This window comes from Zootoca vivipara, chromosome 1 (genome assembly GCF_963506605.1).
Source record: "Zootoca vivipara chromosome 1, rZooViv1.1, whole genome shotgun sequence".
In the NCBI taxonomy this organism is placed as follows: domain Eukaryota; kingdom Metazoa; phylum Chordata; class Lepidosauria; order Squamata; family Lacertidae; genus Zootoca; species Zootoca vivipara.
In genome coordinates this window covers 98366999-98393088 of record NC_083276.1, presented here as the reverse complement: position 1 = coordinate 98393088, position 26090 = coordinate 98366999, and the positions used below count along the sequence as shown (strand labels likewise).

General features: G+C 39.6%; 1 protein-coding gene across 1 annotated transcript in view; it reads left to right on the top strand.

Moving 5' to 3' along the window:
- Nucleotides 1–26090, top strand: part of LRP1B (LDL receptor related protein 1B) — a 748625-nt gene that overhangs the window by 602743 nt on the left and 119792 nt on the right. The window contains exons 32-36 of the mRNA XM_060279545.1: nucleotides 1897–2046; nucleotides 16324–16464; nucleotides 20747–20872; nucleotides 22535–22666; nucleotides 24029–24163. Coding sequence (XP_060135528.1) covers nucleotides 1897–2046; nucleotides 16324–16464; nucleotides 20747–20872; nucleotides 22535–22666; nucleotides 24029–24163 — 684 coding nt within the window. The remainder of the gene's footprint in view (nucleotides 1–1896; nucleotides 2047–16323; nucleotides 16465–20746; nucleotides 20873–22534; nucleotides 22667–24028; nucleotides 24164–26090) is intronic.

Sequence of the window (26090 nt, the reverse complement as noted above, 5' to 3'; positions counted from 1 at the left end):
CGATACAAGATTCCAGGGGTTCTAGGCGATCACCCAGGGTTTGTGTTTCCTTTTAGAAATGAGGCACAGCAGAGACTGTGGTGTCTTTAAGATGTATGATTTATTTGCACATACAGTGGTCCCTCAACTTACGAATTACTTGACATCTGTAGGTTACGAATTTTTCTACATCCGAACGGAAACCGTTGGCGGCTTTAAATGTGGCTTTTTTGACTTGCGAATTTTTACATGCGATTTTTTCAACTTACGAATTTTTCTGAATATTTTTTTTCCTATGGGAAGCCGCGTTTCGACTTCCGAACTTTTCGACCTACGAATGTGCATTCGGAACGGATTAAGTTCGTAAGTCAAGGGACCACTGTATATATAACCTGAGCCTGTTATGCTGGGGTTCACAGCATCAACACCCATCTTTTTTTCTCCTATAGCCATAGCCTTGGTGTGACATTTTTACTCTTTATCAACCCGACCCATCAAGGGTTAACTCAGATTCCGTGTTGACTGACTGGACATTCCATGAGGGGAGGGGAATGGTTGAATGTTTAAAGAGAAGGAACAGCTGTTTTGTCAGTTGAGAGGGTGCTGGGGGAACGGGAGTGTGAGGGTGGTTGTAAAGAAGATCTAGGAGAGTAGGTTAAGGTTAGGTAGTCGTTGGGTTATCCAGTACATGAGTAACAAGGTTATTACGATTGAAACCAAGCTTGTACAACAGGAATACCTTAAAGCAACCATTACGTTCTTGAGAAATAAAATTTCCAGTGTTAAAGTGCCAATCAGAAAATCGTCTGTGTTATTTTCCAGCCAAGGTACATGAAACTCATTCATGAGGACACCCATTAAAAAGACAACATTTCCTTCAATAGTGGAACTGTTAGTTTGTATCTTTGGGGTGCACAAAAGGGGGCGAGCCAGGCAGACAGACCCAGGGTGTCATAAAGTTACCTCAGGGAAGGGGCAAGCTTTTACAGAAAGGGATTCTTAGAGGCAGAACTTATGTCCTATACTGTGGACACAAGGGATAGTCTCAGATACAGCCCTAATAGGTACCTGGCCACAGTTGTGCTGGAAGAGGCCTCTCTTTTGTATAAAAGAAAAGGAAATAGAATAAAACCCTCGAGTGCATGAGGGAATACAGAAAGGCTAAGGGGAGCAATAGGGGGGAGGCTCGGTTTACCCCAGACCATCCCTGTTAGTTCTTTTAATAAGTGAGAGGTAGAATAAATAAGACGGAAGCAATATTTTTTTTCCTATGGGAAGCCGCGTTCCGACTTCCGAACTATTCAACCCACAAATGTGCATTCGGAATGGATTAAGTTCATAAATCGAGGGACCACTGTATATATAACCTGAGCCTGTGATGCTGGGGTTCACAGCATCAACACCCCATACGGTCTTTTTTCCCCTCCTATAGCCATAGCCTTGGATTCAAGTAGAAATCAGCCATGGCTCTCTCTCTCTCTGCCTTTCCATCCTGCAGCTTTTTGCATCTGGCTTCTAGCTCATATAACTCTTCTCAACTTTGGCTTTATCTGTTGAGGGAGGGGGCTCTACCCATTTGCCATCTAGCACGAGCCCTTTGATACTTTGTTGTTTTAATTAGCTATTAGCTTTTGTTGGATCCAGGGATTAGAAGTGTCTGGCACTCAGTTTGGCACCTGGAGCCTTGATTAAATTCTAACACTTAAAAGGATCCAGGAATTTAGAGGTCTAGCACCCACAAACTCACAACACTATTCAGCCAAATAAAAACTTACCTTGCTGTTTGCCACAAACAGTTCTTTACTTTTTAGATGTCTTACAATTTGTAGATAAATTTTGCTATTGTGTAAGCATTCAGAAAATAAAGCATAAGTTTTAAATTGTTTCAAATATGCTTCATGTATTGTATTTTTTCAGGTTTATCTATAGATTATGCAGAAAACAGGCTTTATTGGATCAGTTCAGGAAATGGAACCATAAACCGATGCAATTTAGATGGTGGCGGTTTTGACGTAATAGATTCAATGAAAGAAGAACTAACGAAAGCTACAGCCTTAACCATTATGGGTAAGTAAACAGCTAAATAAGCATGTTTGATATTCAGCATTTCATTTTCCTGTCAGCCTTTCAAAGTAACTCCCACGTTGCTCTGAAAGTACTTTCTTAGTATAATTTTTTGAAGTTAGCATCTTTTATTTTAATTTTTTTTGTTTAAACTATTGTTTGATGGATAAATTTCCATTGAGCTATAGTATAGAAATCTTCTTTTAAACTAGATGGTTTTAGAAACTTTGGAAGTTAGGTGATTTTGGGAGTGCATTATTTATCCGTGGGAGTCTCTCTGCTCCACAGTGAATATAACATTATCAGTTACAGCCCCTTTTCCATATTTGTAACAAACCTTTCCATACCTCCCTTTTTGGTATTGTGGAATATGCGGCTTTTAGTATTTAGCTATGCAAGTAAGTGAGGGCTGCTATTAAAGAATGAAGATCAGTTTCTAGAATTGTTAATTTAGGACTGGTACAGGTATACTATGCCTCATCCATTAAGGACAGGGACCAGAGGTAGAAGAACCTAGGACAGCTCAGCCGATAGAGCATTACACTATTAAACTTAGGTCTGTGGGTTCAAACTCCACATTGGGCAAAAGATTCCTGCATTGTAGGGGGTTGGACTAGATGACCCTCATGGTCCTTTCCAATGCTAGCATTCTATGATTCTTGCAAATTCTTGCTTGATATAAATACTGCTTTGAAAAAATTGAGGGTGGATCTACATTCATGTTTAACGCTAAAAAAAAGTTAAGGAATGGTTCTGATAACCATATAGCCATATGACATTCTTTTTAAACGTTAATAATGTGTTATTAAAATGTGACACCAGAGCGCTCTGCAGAGCAACTAGCTGTCATAAATTAGGTAGACCTTGTGGAAAGGAAGCAAAAGAGAAACCAAATGGGACTTATTTTGTCCTGATCTTTTATAACGATATTTCTAATATTGTTCTAATAACGTTTAAATGGTGAATGTAGATCCAGCCCCAGAAAGACGGACATCCCACCACACAAGCACACAATTTTGTAACAAGTTTTGGGGTTTTGTTTTGTTTTTTAAGGAGGAGACCATAGCACCATGGTATGCTTCAAATGAATTTCAAATCCTCGTTATAAATCCTGGCAATTGTGGCACCCTTGTTAGTAACCATGGCTTTAGTTGGTGTAGCCACACAATATTAGCCATGATAAATTGCTGCTGGTCACTGGAGGTGCTGCAGGCCTTTCTTAAACCTCAGAAGAGCAGGTAGCCCACTCCTTGATATCTGTAGTTAAAGGTAAATCCTTAGGATTTGCAGGGCTTGGAGAGGGATCTGGTGCTGGTGGGTCTGTGTTGGATGGACCAGGGAGTAGGTCCATTTCCTAAGAGCTGCTGCTTTTCAGGGACTCTGAATCCAAGGACTCTGCGTGTGCAGCTGTGATGGGGACAAAGGATGTTATGAACGTTGTGCAACCTCTCCTACCTCATCTTCCATAGGAGAATGCAGGGTAGCTTGCTGCTGTGTTGGTAACAAGTAGGGTTTGGGGGCATGCTGGTGTCATGTGTGGCAGTGGTTCGCCTCATTGCCTGTTCTGCACTTTGGGAGTGGAAATAAACGAGTCAGGGATGGTCATTTAATTGGACTGGCTAGGCCATAACTAGGCGTCACAGCTGCAGATACAGTAAAGGAGGGTCAAACTGTCATAATTCTTAAACATAAGGTTTTGTAGCTTGGGCATTTATATCTAATGCGAAGACCCATGCAATTATTTATAGCAATTAGTAACGAAGTATGTATAATTTGTGGTGGTTTGGCCAGTAAAAGTGGTGCTTCTGAGGAATAAACACATGTGACAAGTTATTTTAACCCCACCTGCATCTTACAATGTAATACTATGTAGTATCTGGAATTGGCAATGACCAGCAGTATTGGAGGTGATTTTAAAAAGCAACAACAACAAAACAGGCAGGAAAGGATCCATTACTCTTATTAAGAATAACTGTGTGGTTTTGCGTGGCATTGCAGTGATCCACTGATGAAACCAAACTGCTTTGTGAGATTTATTCATACAAAGTTAGAAGTCTAAGGCAAGTTTACCTTTTGTTTTTCTGTTATTCATGGAGTTTGAGGAACTGCAGAACGCTGCTTAGACTAAATCAGGCTTCCTCAACCTCGGCCCTCCAGATGTTTTGGGACTATAATTCCCATCATCCCTGACCACTGGTCCTGCTAGCTAGGGATAATGGGAGTTGTAGGCCAAAAACATCTGCAGGGCCGAGGTTGAGAAAGCCTGGACTAAATCCTTCCCTGTATCCACAAGGCAACTCTCCTCATTATGCTCAAAACATAATGTCATGTTCTCCACTGTACTATGAAGGATCCTGTATCGCAGGCATCCCCAAACTTCGGCCCTCCAGATGTTTTGGACTACAATTCCCATGATCCCTAGCTAACAGGACCAGTGGTCAGGGATGATGGGAATTGTAGTCCCAAAACATCTGGAGGGCCGAGGTTGAGGAAGCCTGATTTAGTCTAAGCAGCGTTCTGCAGTTCCTCAAACTCCATGAATAACAGAAAAACAAAAGGTAAACTTGCCTTAGACTTCTAACTTTGTATGAATAAATCTCATCTGGAGGGCCGAAGTTTGGGGATGCCTGCTGTATCGTGATGTCATCACATAGTACATTTTCCCAGCTCTAATGTAGCTTATTGGCAGCCACTGACAGGATTAGGAAAATGTACAATGAGGTGATGTCACAACAACATAGTGTAAGTGATCCTTCACATTACAGGAGAGATGGGGAAAGGGATCGTGAGGATGCGCTTCCCTGATTGGAGCTGACAGACAGGGCAGTAAAAGCAAATCACTATTTTTTTTTAAAGTTAGTTAAAAATGTGAAACTGGAAATGTTCAGAGTTTGGGTATTTAATCAGGGTTGTCAAACTGTGATCTGTTGCCAACTCAGTGATTCCAGACTGTGCTCTGCTACTTACTCCAACTGCTAACTTTGCCAGTCTCAGAGGTAGTGGTGGAAGGGGGAGAGTCTGTTGCTGCTGTGTTTAGTTTCTTCTGCCTGCATCAGTGAGGGTGTGTTTTAATTTTGGGGGAGCAGAGAACACAAACGGGCAGTGCTGCTGGTGCCAACTACCAGACTCTGCCTGCACCACTACCAGACCCATTTGGTTTGCCAGCACTATGGGCACATATGAGCCTGACGTCGGCACTGCCAAAGAGGCAGGAAGGATCAAAAACTGAACTATTTTAAATTAGTAATGATTATTACTTGTTGTCATGGGAGCTGGTAATGCTTTTAAAACTTAGGGTATTTTTTTTTAAGTTTTAAAAAACAATTCTGCAACAATTCACGATGCCTGGCTCTATGAGAAGGAGGGTTCCTTTGGCTCTAGTGTGGTGTAGTGGTTAAAAGCGGTAGACTCATAATCTGTGGAACCAGGTTCGCGTCTCTGCTCCTCCACATGCAGCTGTTGAGTGACCTTGGGCTAGTCACACTTCTTTGAAGTCTCTTAGCCCCACTCACCTCACATAGTGTTTGTTGTGGGTAAGGAAGGGAAAGGAGAATGTTAGCCACTTTGAGACTCCTTCGGGTAGTGATAAAGCGGGATATCAAATCCAAACTCTTCTTGTTGTTGAGAGCCCAGGTGCCTAGGGAGCTGTTGGTGAAGAACGTGTGTTTGTTTTGTTTTTAAAGTAATATAGAGGAGGAAGGAGGAGGAGGAGGATAGACAGCTCTGCTGCTGTAAGAAGTAGGATTAGTGGTGACTGGGGATCCCTGGATCATGCTGAAGACCCCTTGATGTTTGCCACTGGCCCTGCAAATTGTGATGGGTACTCTGATGGTGTCTGTGCAGGGGGAATGGTCTCACGTTCCATTGTCAGCATCACCAGTTAAAGAGCATAAATGGTAGGAGGACTGCATGCCAGAAACATAGTTGCCAGACAGAATAGGGCAGCACTGTGCTAGTCAAATTAATAGCTCAACTAAGTCTGAGGACGCGGGTGGCACTAAACCACAGAGCCTAGGGCTTGCCGATCATAAGTTTGGCGGTTCGAATCCCCGCAATGGGGTGAGCTCCTGTTATTCAGTCCCTGCTCCTGCCAACCTAGCAGTTCAAAAGCACATCAAAGTGCATGTAGGTAAATAGGTACCACTCCGACAGGAAGGTAAATGGCATTTCCATGCGCTGCTCTGGCTCGCCAGAAGCGGCTTAGTCATGCTGGCCACATGACCCGGAAGCTGTCTGCGGACAAACACCAGCTCCCTGGGCCTATAGAGTGAGAGGAGTGCCGCAACCCCAGAGTCATCTGCGACTGGACCTAATGGTCAGGGGTACCTTTACCTTTACCTAAGTCTAAGCAGCTAATTAAATTCATATTCCCCCAATAGCTGTTTCAATAGCTACCGTTTCTGTTGCTTACTAAGTAAAATGATGAAATTGCATCTTCTGTACATATTCAGAAGTGCTCACTTAGCCCTTAAATTTTTGTGCATCCTGCTGCCCATTTTTTGTAAGGAGAACAAATTCCCCTCATGCACCCTTTGCCTGAATCAAACTCCTCTTCCCAGTTAGCTTTCCTGGAGAAAGATGGGTCTGTAAGGGATTTTTCTTCTCACAAATATATCATCACTGAAGAACAATTAGCATGGCTTGCCTCACTTTACCTCTTATGGGTGGTCAGGAGTAGCCATGGGGAGCAGCAGCATTGCAGTGTCCTGGTAGCAGTGTCACTTTTGCATGCAGGGCCAGGGTGGGGATGGGGCAGGATTGCAGATGGCCTCTGTATGCAGAGAGGAAGACCCCAGCCCAGTTGGTGAAATCAACAATGAGTGGAGATAGAGTTATTCACTCTCTGTTTTTCATAAGTCTGGGCAACAATGCTGCAAGGCCAGTGTTGATGTGTTCCTCTCATATGTGAGTCCTGGGGCAGTTCCCTTCAGTTCCACCCCCCCCCCAGCTCCACTTCAGACATATTGCATTTTGTAGCAAGTAGCAATAAAGTTGAGAACCAACACCCTTCTTCCTTAGAAAGGCATCCTGATTTAGGCATTGATTTAGGCATTGATTTGGATTTTCTTAGACACTCTACATCTGGTGAACAGTGATGAGGTGTACAAAATCAATGCAGGTCACGGTGGATTTGCAAGGGGCAGAGGGGTCTTCTTTGGAGATGTTCTTTAGTCTTGTTCAAGCCCATCCCACATGTGACTAAAAAGTAATGTAAATATGTCAAACAAGCTTTTGTTAGTTAAGTGATAAATATAATATACTAGAACAAATAAACTAGGCACATAATTGATAAAATATGATACTGACTGTGCAAATTAGAATTAAGTATTGTTCCAGTAGTCAAACTTTCTGAAATGCACGTATCAGCTGTGCACTTTTATATACTCTTATGTAATGTAAAATTGCTCATATTCGTTGTGTACCATGCTGATTTTAACAAAGATTTAATGGAAAGGTTCCCTGTTTTCCCCCATCTCATTTTCTGTGATAACCACGGGCAAAGGCAAAAAGTTCCTTTCCAATTCTTCATGTTTGTTTTGTATATGCACCAGGATATGCATGCACCCTAGCAAAATTGCCATAGGATTTGATAACCAATAATTAAGACTGTAACTACTACAATGACATACATTTTTTATTGAATACAGAGGCAAGCAAATGACAAATACTTTGAATACCTGAAGTGTTTTACTTATTTCACACAGTATAGAAATGTAGAAAGTTGTAGCTTACATTTTAAATAAACTGATGCATGCATTACATTACATGATATATGATTATATTATATTAGACTTCACCTAAACAGATATCCATCTACATATTGTTTAGCAATTCAAGGAGTCTTGAATTGATTATAATGACAGGCAATATTCACTATAACAGATGTTAAATATATACAGTCGTACCTCCGCTTATGTATCCCTCTGCTTACGTAAACTTCGGGATACGTAAGCGGCAAACCCCAGAAGTATATTTTCTGGTTTTTGCTGCGCACACATGCACAGAAGTGCTCTACCGTCGCTCGTGTGTGTGCAGAAGTGGTCCCTCCGGTTGTGGAAACCTCAGGATTCAACCGGTGCTTCGGAATGGATCTCGTCCGCAACCGGGGGTACCGCTGTACACCTAAATTTTCTAACTGCCACAATATTCTTAAGCACATTAGCAGTAATATATGAAATATGTCTGGACAATTTGTCCAGTTTTAAGTACAGTATATGGTTGTCATCTCTTAAGGATTTAAACCATCATTAATGAAAATTAATGCCCCGTCAGAATCTGTATTCAAAGTATTGTTTCAACTCTTAAAGGAAAACATGTATCACTAAGTATAGAAGTGTTACTGTGTCTGTGTGTGTGTTTGTGTGTGTGTGCTCTCATACAGGTATGTATATATATATATATATATATATATATATATATATATATATATATATATACACACACACCTGTATATCATTATAAACCAACTACAGTAATAAGTTTATAATTAGCTACTGGAAAACACTGTTGGCATAAATCAATTATATATTTTTAAATGTAACATAATACTTAAAATATTAAAATAAAATAGCATGTGAATAGCACAGGTAGGTATTTTAATTTGATCTGTCTATTCTAATATTGATACACTTTAATATTATCCAGTTAATAAACTATTTAAGTGAAAACAAATGTCTGTGCTTAAGAATGTGCGAAGGACACTTAAAAAGTATACAAGTTTTCTGCTTACATAGCACACTTGCTGTCTGTATAAAATAGATGGAACTTAAGCTGTGTTATGCTATGTTTTCTCTGTTCCAACTGAATGGGAACAAACATTGCTCTTTAGCTTAAGGTTATGTATTTGGCAGGTGAGCATAGAAAATCTCCTTTTGAATAACTAGGCTCTTTTATTTCTTTACTTGCAAACATTGAAATGTCAAGTCTTCCTGGTTCCTCAAAATGTAGTTTATTGCCTAGGCTTTGTGTGACTGGGACTTTTAGTTCCTGAGCTTAGTCAAATTTATTAATGGTTTTCCCCCCCAATTTGACGAAATTACAGCTTCTACTGTAATTAAAAAAATAGTGGTACAAAGGAAATGACATTGGCTCACAGTTAGATTTTAATGGGATTTCTGCAGCCTAAGAAGGATTTTAGCCATTGTCACTGCAAAGATGAAAACAAGATAACAGCATGTGGCTATTTTTGAGAATTCTGTTTTGATTTTTTGAATTTTTTTTAATTGTATAGGTGCAGGAGACTGCAAAGAAGGCCAATACTCTAAGGGCTAGTGATGAGATAACCCTGTGCTGAATTGTCTTCTAATTCTAATGTCTGTTGTGAAAAATGATTCTGTGATCTGAGAACAAAGATAACAGGATTGTCTAATTACATGATTGGAATTAGCAGGAGAGGTAGGTGGACTAGAGACTATTTACTATTTATGCAAATAGCAACTATCTTAATTAGTAGCTCAATAGGCAGAAGAGCCTCGCCATTACATGTTCCTTTGGGGTATGCTGAAGACATGTTGCTCAGATTACACAGGGAAGCTCCCATTTGCAGAGTTACCTGGTACTGTATAGGACTTGACAGGGAGCAAGAATTTTGTTAGGCCTATTAGTCAAACAGTACTGTGAATATTCCGCTTATTAATTTCATAGGGAGTTACTATTAGAACACTTCTTTGTTTGATTGAAGTCAACAGAGTCTGACTCCTGATTGCCTCACTTTTGCAATGCTAGAACAGTGGAGGGTATGGCTAACATACTAAACAATATCTAGCAATGATACTGACCACAGCAAATATAGTCTCTCATTGCATGGATTGTTGGGTTCCCGTTACAGCATTTATATATGGGTAGCCTAGGCATGCAATATATATATATACAGTACTGTGAGTTTTGATGCATCATAAATAACGTAGGAAAGGTGAAAGTGTTTGTTATAGTGAGTATAATTTGTCTTCGTACTGGAGGAGGATAGTGTTGCCTACCTTTTTCTCTATTTGCATGTTGTTGTTCTGTATCCATCTAACAGAACTGGGCCAGGCTTGATGATCTGGTTCATAATTAGAAATTCTCTTTCATAGTTCCATCGTTTTATTTAATGCTGTTGCTGTCCCCATCTTATGTCCATGCCGGTGGCTGTAAATAAACACATTCATTGTACCTCTTCAGAAACATTTACAATAATAATGTGTATAGAACAATCTTTTCACAGAATTATTGGTTAGGAGATGCCATTATCATTTTATAAATTTATCATATTGCACAGGAAGTGGATACCATTACATTTGGACTTAATTATCCTGTTTAAAGTGTTAGAAAAAAATGCATTAGTTATTACTGCGGTTCAGTGAGGCATTCACAATGTATGCACAAAGCATCTGTATAGATTCCTAATAAACACTTTGAATTTCTATGCATTATGAGTAAGAAAAGAACGAGTGTGCCATTGGTTATTTATATATGAAATGACGTGATACATATATTTGGGCTCCAATCCTATACCTACTTCCTGGGTGATAACCCCCATTGAACTCAATGACTGGGATCCAGTTGATGCCCTTATGCTCACAGAAGGACCTTTGATCCAATGGATGCCTACTCCGACAGAAAAAGAGGGGAGGCATATTTTACTGATTCCCCTCAACCTTGCATCCCTGAAAACCAGCGTCAAATAATTAGGTGATTCTCCATAAGAGGGTGACATAGGGGAGGGGGAAAGACAAAATGATAATACTCCCTTCCCCTTTCAGCAGTAGACATGTCTGTTGGATCAAAAGGCTACCCCTTCCATGAGTGCAGTGGGATATATTGCTGAGTAGACATGTGTAAGATTGTTTTCTGTTAATCATAGCTGCTTTGATTTTCAGTTCTCATATTTGCTTCAAGAGAATTTTTTAAAAGTAAATTAATTATATGTAGATATGCCTGACTTACAAAATATCAGATATATATGGGATCAGCAGCCCACTTTATTGCACTATTGCAATATAGTGACTTCTAAGTTTAAAAAGCAATTGATGAGGTATTAAAGGGAATTGGCTTCAGTGGGAGTGGGTGGATGCCACTGATGTCCCCATAATGTCCTCGAGTTGTACTACAACAGGTCATTTGCAGGGAAGGGGTAGATTTGGCTGCCAAGAGAAGCTCTGTCACTCCCATGGTCAGCAGAGGTAGCATAAAGAAAAGGATTGAGAAGGACCACTGCACCATCACCAAGGATAAGCCCCCTGAATTTTTAAAAAAGAATTGGTTACAGGTAGGTAGCCGTGTTGGTCTGGATCGAAGTAAAATAAAAAAATTCCTTCAGTAGCACCTTAAACTTAGTTGGTCTTTAAGGTGCTACTGAAGGAATTTTTTTATTTAAAAAAGAATTTTAACCCTTCAAGTCATACCTATTTTCAGGAGAGTGATTTTGGCCCCTCCTAAAATTTGAGCCAAGTGTTCTGATTTGTGAACTATCAGCCCCATAAATTACTTTTTTCTTGGTTGATTCAATAAAAACACAAAAGTGGGGAGTGGGGAGGAGATTAAACCTTCGGTGAGGGTGTGTGTTTTGTGTGAGAGCGTGGAGAAAGGAGGCTGAGTATTATAGGTTGTTGGGCTATTGAGTTGTAAATTAATTAAAAGCAAGCAGCTCAGTGGAATTAGGGAACTGTTTAGACTTTGTTGTTCTCTGTGGAAAGCTGACCTAAGGCATTCTATGATGCAACAGGACTCTATCCCCTTGGCGACATTAGCATATCACTAGGTAGACCCAGGTGAAGGCGCTGACCTGGTATTCTGAGAGCATATTTTTTGCAATGTTAACTAGTGATAAGGGCTTATTGGTTGTCAGGCAATTCAGCAAACAATAAAAAAGGAGCTGGTCTTCTAATGGCTAGGATTTGTGCTATTAAATGACTTTGCTATTTAATTATTTATGACATGTGTTTGTTGCCTCATTGGTGATGTTTAGTCGTTTAGTCATGTCTGACTCTCCGTGACCAGAGCACACCAGGCACTCCTGTCTTCCACTGCCTCCCGCAGTTTGGTCAGACTCATGTTGGTAGCTTTGAATACATTGTCCAACCATCTCGTCCTCTGTCACCCCCTTCTCCTTGTGCCCTCGATTTTTTCCAACATCAGGGTCTTTTCCAGGGAATCTTTTCTTCTCATGAGGTGGCCAAAGTATTGGAGCCTCAGCTTCAGCATCCGTCCTTCCAGTGAGCACTCAGGACTAATTTCCTTAAGAATGGATAGGTTTGATCTTCTTGCAGTCCATGGGACTCTCAGGAGTCGCCTCCAGCACCATAATTCAAAAGCATCAGTTCTTCAGCGATCAGTCTTCTTTATGCTCCAGCTCTTACTTCTAGCTCCTTCATGGATCACTGCCTTGTCGTGGCAAAGGGGCTTGAATAACTCAGAGAAGCTATGAACTATGCCATGCAGGGCCACCCAAGATGGACAGGTCATAGTAGATAGTTTTGATTAAACGTGATCCACCTGGTGCAGGAACTGGCAAGCCACTCCATTATCCCTGCCAAGAAAACTCCATGTTGCCTCATTAGAAGAGAACACTTAAGCAGATATGTCAAGAGACAGCATCTTAATAAGACCTTAGGAGACACAACTGCTTCCTCTTCAGGAAGCCTGCCATTTTGCACCCTTGGCCAGCAGAGGGATGCCTGCCCCACGCCCTGCAGACTGACTGGTTGAGAGCCTACATTGGCTCAATCTGCCAGGGGAGTGGGGCTGACGAGGTCTTCTTTTTGGGGGGGGGGATGGCTTTGGAGGAATGACATCATGTTCCCTGGGGATGGCCTTGCCCTAATTGTTTAAAATGTTTTAAGTTGTTTTAACTGCTTTTTAGTGTGTGTGTGTGTGTGTTTTAATTTGGGGGTTTTTGCCTTTAAGTAAGGGAGGTAAGATGTGCCTGGGAAGAGGGGAGCTGGGGAGAGCAGTGGGGGACTCCACTTGCAATAGTTCTAAGCAATGGGAGGTATGGGGTGGGGCAGGCCTCATAAGGGGCACACAACCAACCAGATGCTTGTGTGAAACCCACAAGCAGGACCTGAGCACAATAACACTCTCCCCTCCTGTGGTTTACAGCAAGTGATATTCAGAAGCATATTGCCTCTGACCGTGGCAGCACAGCATAGTTATGGTACTAGGTAAAGGTAAAGGGACCCCTGACCATTAGGTCCAGTCGTGACTGACTCTGGGGTTGCGCGCTCATCTCGCATTATTGGCCGAGGGAGCCGGCGTATAGCTTCCAGGTCATGTGGCCAGCATGACAAAGCCGCTTCTGGCGAGCCAGAGCAGCACATGGAAATGCCATTTACCTTCCCGCTATAGCGGTTCCTATTTATCTACTTGCATTTTGATGTGCTTTCGAACTGGTACTAGCTATTGAATTTGTCTAACCCTTTCTTAGAAATCCATCTAAACTGGTGGCTGTCACTTCCTGCTTTGAGTTTAGCTATGTTCTGTGTGCTGAAGAACTGGATATTCCAACATACAACTTCACACGAATTGTAGTGTCATGAGAGAGGGAGGAGAAAAAAATTCTGTATCCACTTTCTGCACGCCATGAATCATTGTATAAACTTATGTCATGTCACTTCTTACCTTTCCTTCCGCACCAAAAAGCCATTCATGCTGCAATCTTTCCTCATAGGAGAATGGTTGTTTTCATTGCCCTTTTCAGAATCTTTTCCAACTCAAAAATATCCTTTTTGATGTAAGACAACAAGAACTGTACACATTATTCCAAATGCAGTTGCACCATAGATTTGTATAATTGTGTGATGATATAGGTTCTGTAGTTTTATTTTCAGTTCCTTTACTAATGATCCCAAGTATGGAATTTTCCTTTTTCACAGCTGTCAGTTGATTATTATTCATATTTAGAATTCCTGTGTGGACCCTTCAATAACATACTGATGATCCTGTGTTTTCTGATTGAAAATAATGAGCTTTTTTCAGCAAGAGAAAATACTAATTCATTTTACCTATTTTATTAATGTTTATTTAATGTATGCATTATTTAATTACATCCCACTTTTTGACCATATGATCTCTAAGGCAATTTATAACAATCAATTATTATTATTTTTTGAAAAAATCTTAGACAATTACATAAAACAGAACATATAGAACTTATATAAAGCAGACCACAGTAAGAGAACAATGGGTTTTATCCAACAAAGTCATCCCATTAGTGCAAGAGCTTTCCCCCCCCCAGGAAGTATTTGCTTAAATACTTCCTGGTTCCTCCAGCCTTCCCTAGGAGATTTGAGGGGCATGGGGTATGAGGAGAGGAGAGTGAAAGGAAGTCCCATTACAAATGTGGAAGTCCACATTAATATGACAATCTCCCAAATAAAGAGACAGGTAAAAATATGCGCCCCCTACAAAATGCAACAGTCCATATAAGAAAGACATCTTTCCCCATACATGTAAATTATGCTACAATACCTACAAGTATTGACCTACGGTCAATCCAGGATAGCAAAATCCACTTCCTTCACATGTGTGTTCTGGACACTTTTTTATTCTCCTAGGATTTTAAAAATATTTGGGCTTTTTAATAAGAACTAAGAAATTAATCCTAAGCCTGTGATCCTATGCACATTTACCAGGGAACTCAATTGTTCTTGCTTAAAGAGTAGCCTATGTATGTATAAGTATGTGCTGTAAAGGACTTTTACACTGTGTTTTTGTTTTTTAATGCTGCTTTTAACTGCATTCGGTTGTATTTTTGTATTGATAGAGTTTTATCATTTTATTTGTAAACTGCCTGGAAACCTGGTCTTGAAGGGTATGGTAGAAATTATTTAGTAAGATAAAGAAATGCATGGTGAGAAAGTAGGTGCCTGAATCCTAGTTTTGGTGGTGAACTTATTTGATTGTCTGGCATTTGCCTTAATAAAGAGTTACCCGTTCAAAAAATGAAAAAGCAACAGCAATAGACATGTCCTCTAAAATCTCTGCTCCTTCTTGCTTTTCCCCTTACCAGCCATTTTACCAGCACAAGTTGTCATAGGTTGCTAGGACTGGTCTCATAACTCCCAGGAAATAGTTCTGGAGCCATTGATAGTGCTGGCCTGCTCTGTGTTTTTAAAAGGCAACTTGCATGATGATTCTGTATATGATATCAGCCTTTGAGCCGTGCTTGTCCAGCTACAATGATTTTTGACAGAGGATGGGACTATTTATTTTAAGTTTAATTTTTATTGAGTGTAGATTGTACACATATACATATATTCTTGAGTTACTTACAACATAAATCCTTAAATTAATACATTATACATCTACTCATACAAATCTTCTTCCACCTGTGACTTCCCACCACCTCACTGCGGCTTCTCTTTTGCAGTCCCCCCCTTACTGTGTTATTTGTTCTTTATTTTGTTTAGGTCTCCCAATTCTTTCTCTTTCAGTAATACTCTTTGCAAGATTTAGTCAAAACATAAACAGGATATAGTTTGAAGACAATGTGTTTTTTCATGTAATCTCTTACACGCAGCCAATCTTTTTGGGCTTTTTGAGTGGGTTGGCTATATGGAACTATATTTTAGTGTTGGAGCTAGGGGATGAACCTCCACTTGTGCTGAGAGCCTGGTACCCAGTGTTATAATATAATGCCTTTCTTCAAAACATAATAGACTAATTTGGTCCCTTAGAGTTCCTGGAATAGTTTTGATTGTGAACAAAAAAACAATCAAAACAGTTTCCGGAACTCTAGGGTATGGTATTTTGCTTCATATATCTGTGGTGTAGCTCATACAGCATCATGCATTGCACTTAATTAAACAATATTACTTTCTAATTGTTACTTATCTTAATTATTATTAATAGGGTGACAGGGAATTGTAAAAAAAAGAGGCTTTAGGTATTTGACAAATCTTTGCCATTTTTAGCACTGTAGTTGAACGTTATAGAACTGTCTTTGTTCATGGGTTGTTGTTTTTAATACATTGGATGGATGGTATTGTTTTTTGCTATTTGGCTATGTACCGGTATTTTGTGGATTTTTTGGTGTGTTTATGTTGTAAACTGCTTTGTGATCTTCGGATGAAGGGTGGTATATCAAATAAATAAATCCAACCACCCACATGCTATTATTTATTGTTCATTAAAAATGCTTAGGTATAGAGAAAAGGCATTTTTAAAATTAAATACAGTAATACATTAAAAACATTTTGCTTAATAAATAACTAAGTCACCAAATGGGAATCTATTTTTATATTAGAGTTGTTATATTAGTAAAGAAGTGTTTTTCCTTAATGATAAACATTGTCTTTACAGATCGGAAGCTATGGTGGGCAGACCAAAACTTAGGCCAGCTGGGCACCTGCAATAAGAAAGATGGACGAAATCCCACAGTTCTGCGAAACAAAACTGCAGGAGTTGTACATATGAAGGTGTATGATAAAGCAGCACAACAAGGTAAACTGTATTTTCCATGATTATGATCAGTTCAATGGTTTGCTCCAGTGATCCGTGAGCAGAACTCCACTCTTCTCTCACAAATAGAATCAAATAAATTATTTTCACCAGTTATTCTTTCCTGCTATTATTTCCTTGTGTCCCCTGAAATTTCCCCCCAAAAGGGTTCAGAAGCCCTCTGGAGCCTAATTAGAGTTAGGGGGGGGGATGCCAAATAGTTTGGAAAGCGGCCATGTGATTAAAATATTTTATTAGAGAAGGTTTTGATAACTTTTCTCTGTAAAATATTGAAAACCTCATGGTTTGAAGACTTTAAAAAGTACATAAATTTGAAATACAATTATGATTGACTGAAAATATAAAATATAAAACTTAAATTTCATAATTTTTAAGAAAAATATTTTTATTGAAACAAATTTAACAAAACGGTTTATCAATCAATATACCCAATTACATTCCCCCCATTTTAATCTCTCCCAGCCCTCCCTCTCCCACCCTCCATGGACTTCCCTCAGCTCCCCTCTCTGGTTTGTTTACACATATTGTTCTCTCCATGTTGTAAAATTGTACATACATCTGTTCCACTAATAAATTTGTGGATGTTTATTCAAAACCTGCCAAGGAGTCCGAATCCTTTTGCTGTCTTTTTAAATAATTTGTAAAAAGTTCCCATTCTTCCTTGAAGTCACAATTGTCCTTCTCCTGCAGTTTGTATGTTAACTTTGCCAGTTTCGCATAGTTCCTCAGTTTTCCTTGCCATTGTTCTTTCATTGGTATTTCCTCATTCTTCTTTGTGCTAACAAGACTCTTGGCGCTGTTATAGCATACATGAATAAGTTCTTTGTTTTCCTTGGCAGGTCTTGTCCTAAGATCCCTAACAAATATGCTTCAGGTTTTTTTACAAATGTAATTTTGGACATTGTTTTCAATTTATTATATATCATCTCCCAAAACTTGTTGACTTCTCTACATTCCCACCACATATGATATAAAGTACCTTCTTTTTCTTTATGTTGTATTTGACCCAGCTTTGTACATTTTTGCCATTTTCACTGGTGTAATATACAATAATAATAATAATAATAATAATAATAATAATAATAATAATAATAATTTATTTTTACCCCGCCCTCCCCAGTCAAAACCAGGCTCATTTTCATATAATCTTCCTTCAATAGAGAACAAACTGTGAATTTCAAACCTACCTTCCTTTCCTATGTATTTCCTGGAGACAAATTATATCCAATTTTTGTTTTGAAATTACATGTTCAATTCTGTTGTGTTTAACTTTGTCATTCAAACTGTTAACATTCCAAGTTAATATTTTAAGATTGGTCATTTTCAGAGTCATTTACAATATCCATCCCCCCCCCCGCTGCTCCTTCCAGTGACAGCCGCTCCAAAGCAGCCCTTTGTTCTGCTAGTGTTTTAATGTCATGTCTGGCATCTAGACTCTTCTGTATTTTTCATAAAATTCCAAGGCCTGATTTTCTGTTGTCAGCCTGTATCTCTTTTTCATAAATGTGAATGAGATCCCCTCTGGGTATTCCCATTTGTATTTTATGTCTGCTCTTATCAGAGCTGATGTCAAAAACCTGTATCTCTGTCTTCTGATTTTAAGTTTAAAAGGGATTTCCCTAAAAATGTCCACCTTCTGTCCAGCGACCACAAGATTGTCCTCAAAGTTTTTTTTTTTTTAAGGATTGCATTCCTTACTTTTTTTTCTTTGTAACAAGTGTTAAAAGGACATCTCCTGGTTGCTTTCTCTGTCTAGTTTCCCTCATGCGAACTTTGAAACAGCCATTTCCACCACCCACTCTTGGCTCTCCCCCATCCAATCTGAAATTGCCTTTGCAACGTATGTTTCTAAATTATGTTCTTCCTCTGAAATTGGTAATCCTCTTATTCCCACTGTTTCCCCCCCTCTCTTTTAGCTGCAAAAGAAGAACCTGGTCTTCTAAATCATTTTATCTCTCTTGAAGGCCTCCCACAGTCCCCATGACAGCTTTCTGTTCTTCTTTCAGATGGCCCAGTTCCTCACTATTTTTTTTCCAACTTGTCAACCTTGATTTCTATATTGTTAACCTTCTCACCCAGCTTCCCAAACTGTTTTGTCAAAAAGTTGGTAGATTTCTCCAAGTCTGAGTGCACTTGTTGCACCAGACTTTTCATTGACTGGGCCATCTCCTCCCTAAAATCAATAAATTGCTCTGTAAGAAAGTCAGTATAATCTGCCTTCATTGTTTTTTTTCTGTTATTGTCTCTTCCTGTAGACTTGCACGTTACTTCTCAATGGAGGCCTTCTTAGTAACAGCTCCCATATCATGTTTCACTTTTTTCACTTTTTACACTAGAGGGTTTCCCCACAGTTAGAATCTTTGTTATAGTCTGTTCAAGGCCACACCTGCATTTCTTAGTTCTTATTTTTCCACTCGCGAGCTGAACCAAAAAACTTCCCTTTACACTTTTGGGCCCTTTTCCCACCCCTGCAAATCTTTACAAAAAAGAAAAGAATGAACAAAAGGGAGAGAATCCAGCCAGCAAAAATAGAAATATATAGAAAAGTGAATGATATCTATCCCTTTCACCCAAAAATTAATTAATTAACTCGACCAAATCCTACGTATCAAGAATGGCAACCATATATCCAACAGGACACACATAAAACCAGAAAAAGTAAGCAAAACCAGCACAAATAGTCAATGCAGAATAATATACTTCTCTTCAGCGATTCCTGTCCTTTTCAAAAAGGTGGCGGTGAATGGAAAGTAGTCCTATTTTTTTAATTGTAATCCAATATGTTATAGTCCAGTTCTTTAGCTTTGTGATCCAAAATATTATAATCCAGATCTTCCAATTTTAAACTTTAAGAGCTATGCTTCCAAAGATATCAAAAGATGTTGAAGCATTACCTGTTGCAGGTAGTGTTGAAATAATTTCACCTGGTCTTCAGTAAGCATTTGTAATCCAATCCAACTCCAGCTATTCCAGGTTCTCTTTTCTTCCTGGGGGATTCCTGCCCCCAATATAGATAGAGAGTTCTCCTGCTTAGCTTTGGTTTTGTGCCTCCAAGTTCCAGGGTTTAGAGTTTTAGAGCCTATATTTCCAGTCTCTTCGTGCAAAAGTCTTTTTGCCTTCTTCTCTGCCAAATATCAATCTGTCAAATTGTATCTACCGACTGTCAACTTATATCACAAAGTTACCCTCTGAAGGGCAACCTGACACAACTGTAGCCAAAATGTATCCAAAAGAAAGACAGTCTCTTAAAACTTCAAGTTGCTAAAAAGTCTCCATTGGCAGCCACTACCATTCACAAAGGATTCCCTGCAGAGCCTGTCCCCAGAAATCAAAAGCTGACTCCCTTTTTGGCTTCCGTTTTACCAAATCAGATAATTTGCGCCTAATTTATTCTTTTTTAAAAAATTAAAAAACCTTTAATCGGAAGATCCAGTGCTTTTGGTGACAGTATGTGGCTTCGGCTGTAGGGTGCGATGGAGCTGTGAGTGCACTCAAGCCCCTTCCCCTCCCCCTCGCAACACCAGCGACGGGAAGATTGGGGTTAAGGCGAGTTCTCCTCGCTCTGCTGGGCCCCTGGAGTCTCCACTTGTCTGTGGGGGTTTTTTCCGGGGGGGTGGCACCTAGCCCTGGCACTCACCCCCCGAGCCCTAACAACCTGGACCGTGTCATCTTTTAGTCAGACGACACGGAGCACACCGCCATTCCGCTCCACAGTAGACCAGAAGTCCCTTAAATTTCATAATTAAATCAATTTGATGATTATTTTCCCACTGCAATATTTGCCCCCAAAAAGTGACCCTCCTTTTTAATTAAAATACTATATAAATATGTTTGTAATTCATGTCAGCATTACATGACTAAAGCCATAGTCCTACTTGTCTACTTCGAAGCAACTTCCCCTGGCCCCCAAATTGCCAGTGCTGGAGGCCCAATCTGGGTCAAGATCCTAGGGTGGTGCATAAGGTGCTTATGCTCCAGACTAAAACAATAAAATGTTTTTGCAATGCAAACTGTAGGTGTGGGTAGCCAACCCAGATTGGAACTCCAGTAGGGACAAATGGTTAAAGTGCCCCCTGCCCTGAAATTTAGGGCACCCATCTGGATCAAAGCTTTTACTCTGGTATTGTGGAACAGAACCTATACTCAAGGGCAGAATTAGGCAATTAAGGTCACGTGTAGTTTAGCCTTAACGTATTTTTATTTGACACATAAATGTTGCATTGTTTTCTATTTCACCCCCCTCCCCAACTCCATTGTATTATAGGTAGCAATTCATGTCAACACAGTAATGGAGGGTGTTCCCAGCTTTGCTTACCAACCTCAGAATCAACCCGGACATGCTTGTGTACAGTAGGCTATAACCTTCGGAAAAACCGTATGTCATGTCAAGGTACAGCTTCACTATTACAAAAAAATAAAATAAAATAATAATGCTTAGTAAAGGAAATAAATAAATAAAAACCACTGGAGTAATTTTCCTACTGCTTCATAGTTGGGAAATACAATGAATATTGTTACTCTGGATCAGGCATCCCCAAACTTCTGCCCTTCAGATGTTGTGGACTACAGTTCCCATCATCCCTGACCACTGGTCCTGTTAGCTAGGGATCATGGGAGTTGTAGGCCAAAACATCTGGAGGGCCGCAGTTTGGGGATGCCTGCTCTGGATCCTTCTGAGTGTATTTTTGGCATGTTATTGCTATTACAGGTTTTCCTATACTAACTTTATAGAATTTACAACATTAACTATGGTAATACAGGGATTTGTTGTAATTCCAATCTCTGCATTTTGATATTGATAACAGAAAGCTAGTTATTGCAGTTTCAGAAATAGTGATTTCGTAGCCTTTTGACATGTTGCTTCTAACAAACATATGGAAATATGCAAAACGCCCAAAGAAATTGTAACCAATGATTTCACTCTCTCTTTGTGTGTTTTCAAACTTTTCTATCAGCACTATATCAGTGTGTTAGTAAGTTGTACACATGCACTGAAATAATTGCTTGAAACAGCACTTTCAAATTATGTTCTTGGGAACACTAGGTTTCCTTGGAAGCTTATTGGGGTTTTTTATAAGAAAGGACATGATTTCTTGAAAGACAGCTTGTCTGCTATTATTGATGTTCCTCTTTAATGTTTGATTCATTCTCGGTTCACATAATCCTCTACAAGGCAAGAAAGTTAATGTGGGAAATGTTCTCTGAGTTTAGAAAGTTTGAAAACCATTGGCTCAAAGTAATCAGTATTTGTAGACATTTTACAGGGCTGTAGCATGACATACACAAACCATCCAATGTTCCAGGAGTTTCCTTGAAAATCAAGCTTTTATTAAGAAACCCTATTTAATATTTGCAGATATAAGGGGAAATGTGAAGGCAATATTCTGCCCAAGTGCTTAGTAAGGGTAAAATTCCTCCCACCTTGCCATTTTCTGTTTAAAGCCATGTAGAAATGCCTCTCAAAATGGGGGAAAATGTCAGCCACCATAGAGGTTTCTTTAGGGTGTGTGTGTGGAAATTAACATTTTAGAAATGTTGTAAAAAATTTTTTTGCTCAGCTCTAGTTTTATCCGATGAATGCAAATGGACTGGAGTAATTGAATTATAGTGCTATTTAGAAGTAGCTCACCAGCTGGGGTGTAGCCCCTTTGCTAGGTTCCCAGTAAGCCAGTCACTTATCATGAGGGAGAAGGGAAGATTGAGGGGCCAGGGAGGTGGGCATGGTGCAAATGAACTGTGAGAAGCACCAGATTAGTTCCAAAGTAAACCATTTGCCTCAGACTTACTCCTTGGTAAATGGGTGTAGAATTGTAGCATTAGGTGCTTATTTTTTCATACAACTTTTTTTGTAAGAATTTTTGTGTTCCATTTATAATATATATTCTATCATTAAACAGACAAGATCCCCAAACTGTTATTAGGCCATTAATGAGGTTTGATGTTTTTCCCTTTCCCTTCCAATGTCCCTTGAAGTCCCCATCATCCACCCTGGTTGCTGATACTCATAATTGTTTTTATCTTTACTGTTTCTGTGCATGTGTGCTTTCTTTAGGCATAGAAGCATTCCTGATGTATTCTGTTCATGACGGAATCAGAGGAGTTCCTCTTGATCCAAATGATAAGACAGACGCATTAATGCCTATATCAGGAGCCTCATTTGCTGTGGGTATAGATTTTCATGCAGGTGAATACAAATATTTATCTTTATATTAACATACCCAGATGGGTGGGGTATAAATAAATTATTATTATTATTATTATTATTATTATTATTATTATTATTATTATTATTATCTTGAGCAGTTTCAAAATATTGTCACCGTAATCTGTTTTGGAAGCGACTTGTGAGTTCGAGAAGGGAGTGGAAGTCTTGAATCTTTGATGCAACTGAACATGAAACCGTTTATCAGAGTTGATCTATACTTGCATCCCTAGATTAGGTCTATACTAACTAAACGTTGGAAAAACGAATGCTTATGTTACTGTTAGAAGGGACAAGGGGAAGGCAAGTGTGTGCAAAACTTAATACAGCAGTGGCTCATGGGAGTGGGGGTGGAGGTGTGTCATTTCTATGGGTGGAATGCCACCAACCCAGTGCCCCCAATCCCAAGGAAAGCAACACCACCTGGAGGATGCCCCTGTCCTACGCCCCTCAAGGGCCTCCTCTGAAAATTCAGGAAAAACATTCTGATACCTTTACATTTTGATTTGCTCTTTGTAATGATAGCTCAGCCCTCTTGTACCTGCTGCTTCTATTAATGCAACTGTCAATATGATGATGTGCATCAGAAGTAAAACCTGTTGAGTTCCGTCTTAATCACAAATAAGTGTCTGCAGCCAAATAGCATTGATTAATGCATGAGCATTGAAACGTCAGAAGACCAAACTTATACAACATCATAGCTTCTCATTTGATAAATAGCTCGACCTTTTATGAACAGTAAAAATGGATCTAGTTACAGGTAGATAGCCGTGTTGGTCTGCTGTAGTCGAAACAAAATAAAAAAAAAATCCTTCCAGTAGCACATTAGAGACCAACTAAGTTTGTTATTGTTATGAGCTTTCATGTGCATGCACACTTCTTCAGGTATCTGAAGAAGTATGCATGCACAAGAAAGCTCATACCAATAACAAACTTAGTTGGTCTCTAAGGTGCTACTGGAAGTAAAAATGGAAACCTATTCTTTTCCTGCTCACAGGAAACTGCCATGTGTATTCACACTGTCAATAAGACTGTTCATGAAGGACACTGCTTATGTGAGCAGTTGTTGGATTAGCTGGCTGCAGTTAACAGCCTTGTACTGACACACACACACCCGCCCAGTCTTGTAGAGTTACACAAATCACAGCAGCTATGTACACATCCCCCAGATGGAGGCACTGTTTCTCATCAATGACATCTCCATGCACTTGAGGTGGTAAGATGGGGGCCGCCATTAGAATGAGCCTGTTCCACAAGATCTTGTTTTATGTCAATTAATGGCATTTATTACAGATTTAAGGTTGTATTTTTGATAATTGCTAATTTTTAATATTTCTTTCATAGGAAATGATACAATATACTGGACAGACATGGGGTTCAACAAAATAAGCAGAGCTAGAAGGGACCAGACATGGAAGGAAGACATAATTACAAATGGTTTGGGAAGAGTAGAAGGCATTGCAGTGGATTGGATAGCGGGTAACACCAGTTCTTTATTTTTAATTCTTTAGGTTCATTTAGGTTTTGCTTGACTTTTCCTTTTTTTAATTACCTTTCATATGAAAAACATTATCAGTCCCATTTCACCCCCCCCCCAAAAAAAAGGAACAATAAATAGAATAGTACTGTGGCAATTTATATATATGAAACAAATGACAGCAAAAGTAGATTAATAAGATTGCACAAGAGAAGATCAAGAGCATGTCTGCACTTTGTCATTCCAGTAATGAAGAGAGAAAGATGCTCTTTGGTATGAACCGATTATTTTTCTCTCTCAGTCACATTGGTGAAGTTCACCATATAAACTGTATCCAATGTTTTCATGCATACGACCGTGGAATTGTTTTCCATCTGTTGGCAATAGTTAATGTGCTGCCATTAATAAATGTTATTACCATTTATCTGTCATCTGGTATTATCATGTTATTTAAATGTATGACTAAGCACAATCTTGGTTGATGAGACTGTACAAAGCAGCATGGCCACCACTGACCTCACAGCCCTGCTGTGGCCTTTGGTGGCCTTGGCAGAAAGTGGATGGAAGGTAGATTGCTGTGGCAACCTATAGCTCATGCAGCAGTTGAGCCTATATTTGACTTGGTGTTGCATGTGATAGCAGTGAAACCATTTCAAGAACCACAGCACCTGGGCCAGCTTAGAACCTCCCATTCCCTGCCACAGAATACCCCATTGCTGTTGGTGGGGATCCTACTGTCCACCCAGGAAAGTGCTGCACTGATCACTCCATTCTCGTTGGCTGTCCGAAGGCTGGCTTAGGTGGCAGAGCTCAGTAGAGGTGCACTTTCATCCAATCCACACACATTGATGGTTTGGATTGTTCTGCCACAGCAATTGGTTATTGATAAAACGGTGTTTCCATGTGCTGCTCTGGTTCGCCAGAAGCAGCTTTGTTATGCTGGCCACATGACCCGGAAGCTGTCTGCGGACAAACGCTGGCTCCCTCGGCCTATAGAGCGAGACGAGCGCCGCAACCCCAGATTCGGACACGACTGGACCTGATGGTCAGGGGCCCCTTTACCCTTTACCTTTTTAAGATGATGATGGTGATTTTCCATGTCTTCAACTACTGAATTGGTGCCCCCCCCAAAAGAACTTAATAATCTGTGGCTATCATGTCTTTTTCTTTTCTCCCAACGTTAAATCCTAACCATTCTGATTTGTTCATATTAACCTTACGGCCTGATATTAATGCAAATTCTGAGTGTATTTTTATCCCATTCTCAAACCTCTTTGCTGGGTCAAACAAAGTTTATTTGCTATCATCTGCATATAGTCTTGCCCTGCACTCTTTTAAAATGTTAACCCCTTTTAGTTCTGAACTTATTTAGATAAACTCTGTGAATTGTTTGATTGATAAAGCCAGTGCTTTTTTTTGCTGAAAATATGTTTAGGGGCCAAATTTAAGATTCACAAAATGTCTAGGGGTATGCATACCCCTGTGTCCCCCCAGAAAAAAAGAACTGGATAAAGCAAATACTAACAGAGATTGGGAAGCTCTGACACATCATCCTCTATAAAGATGGATAGTATCACAGCTCATTCCTTCTACTGTAACAAATGGCAGGGAGGTTGGATAGATCCATTTAATCGATTTGATAAATTTCTCTCCAAAGCTAAATTTAACATCTGATATAAATAACTCCATTCAATGCTATCAAATGCTTTTTAAAACAACCAATTATACTAGTCATTATTTCAAATCATAAGTTTACTTTGTAACCAAGGGAAAAATAGTAGGTTAGCTATGCTTGCATCTTTCAGTTTCCTTTTCAATATTCAGTGGGATGGATGCAAGCATAGGACTGGAAGGACTGGGTCCCTTCCAACCATGATTCTATGACTCCTTCCACTCATGGAAAAGGCATCAATCTAATGAAAGTGGGGT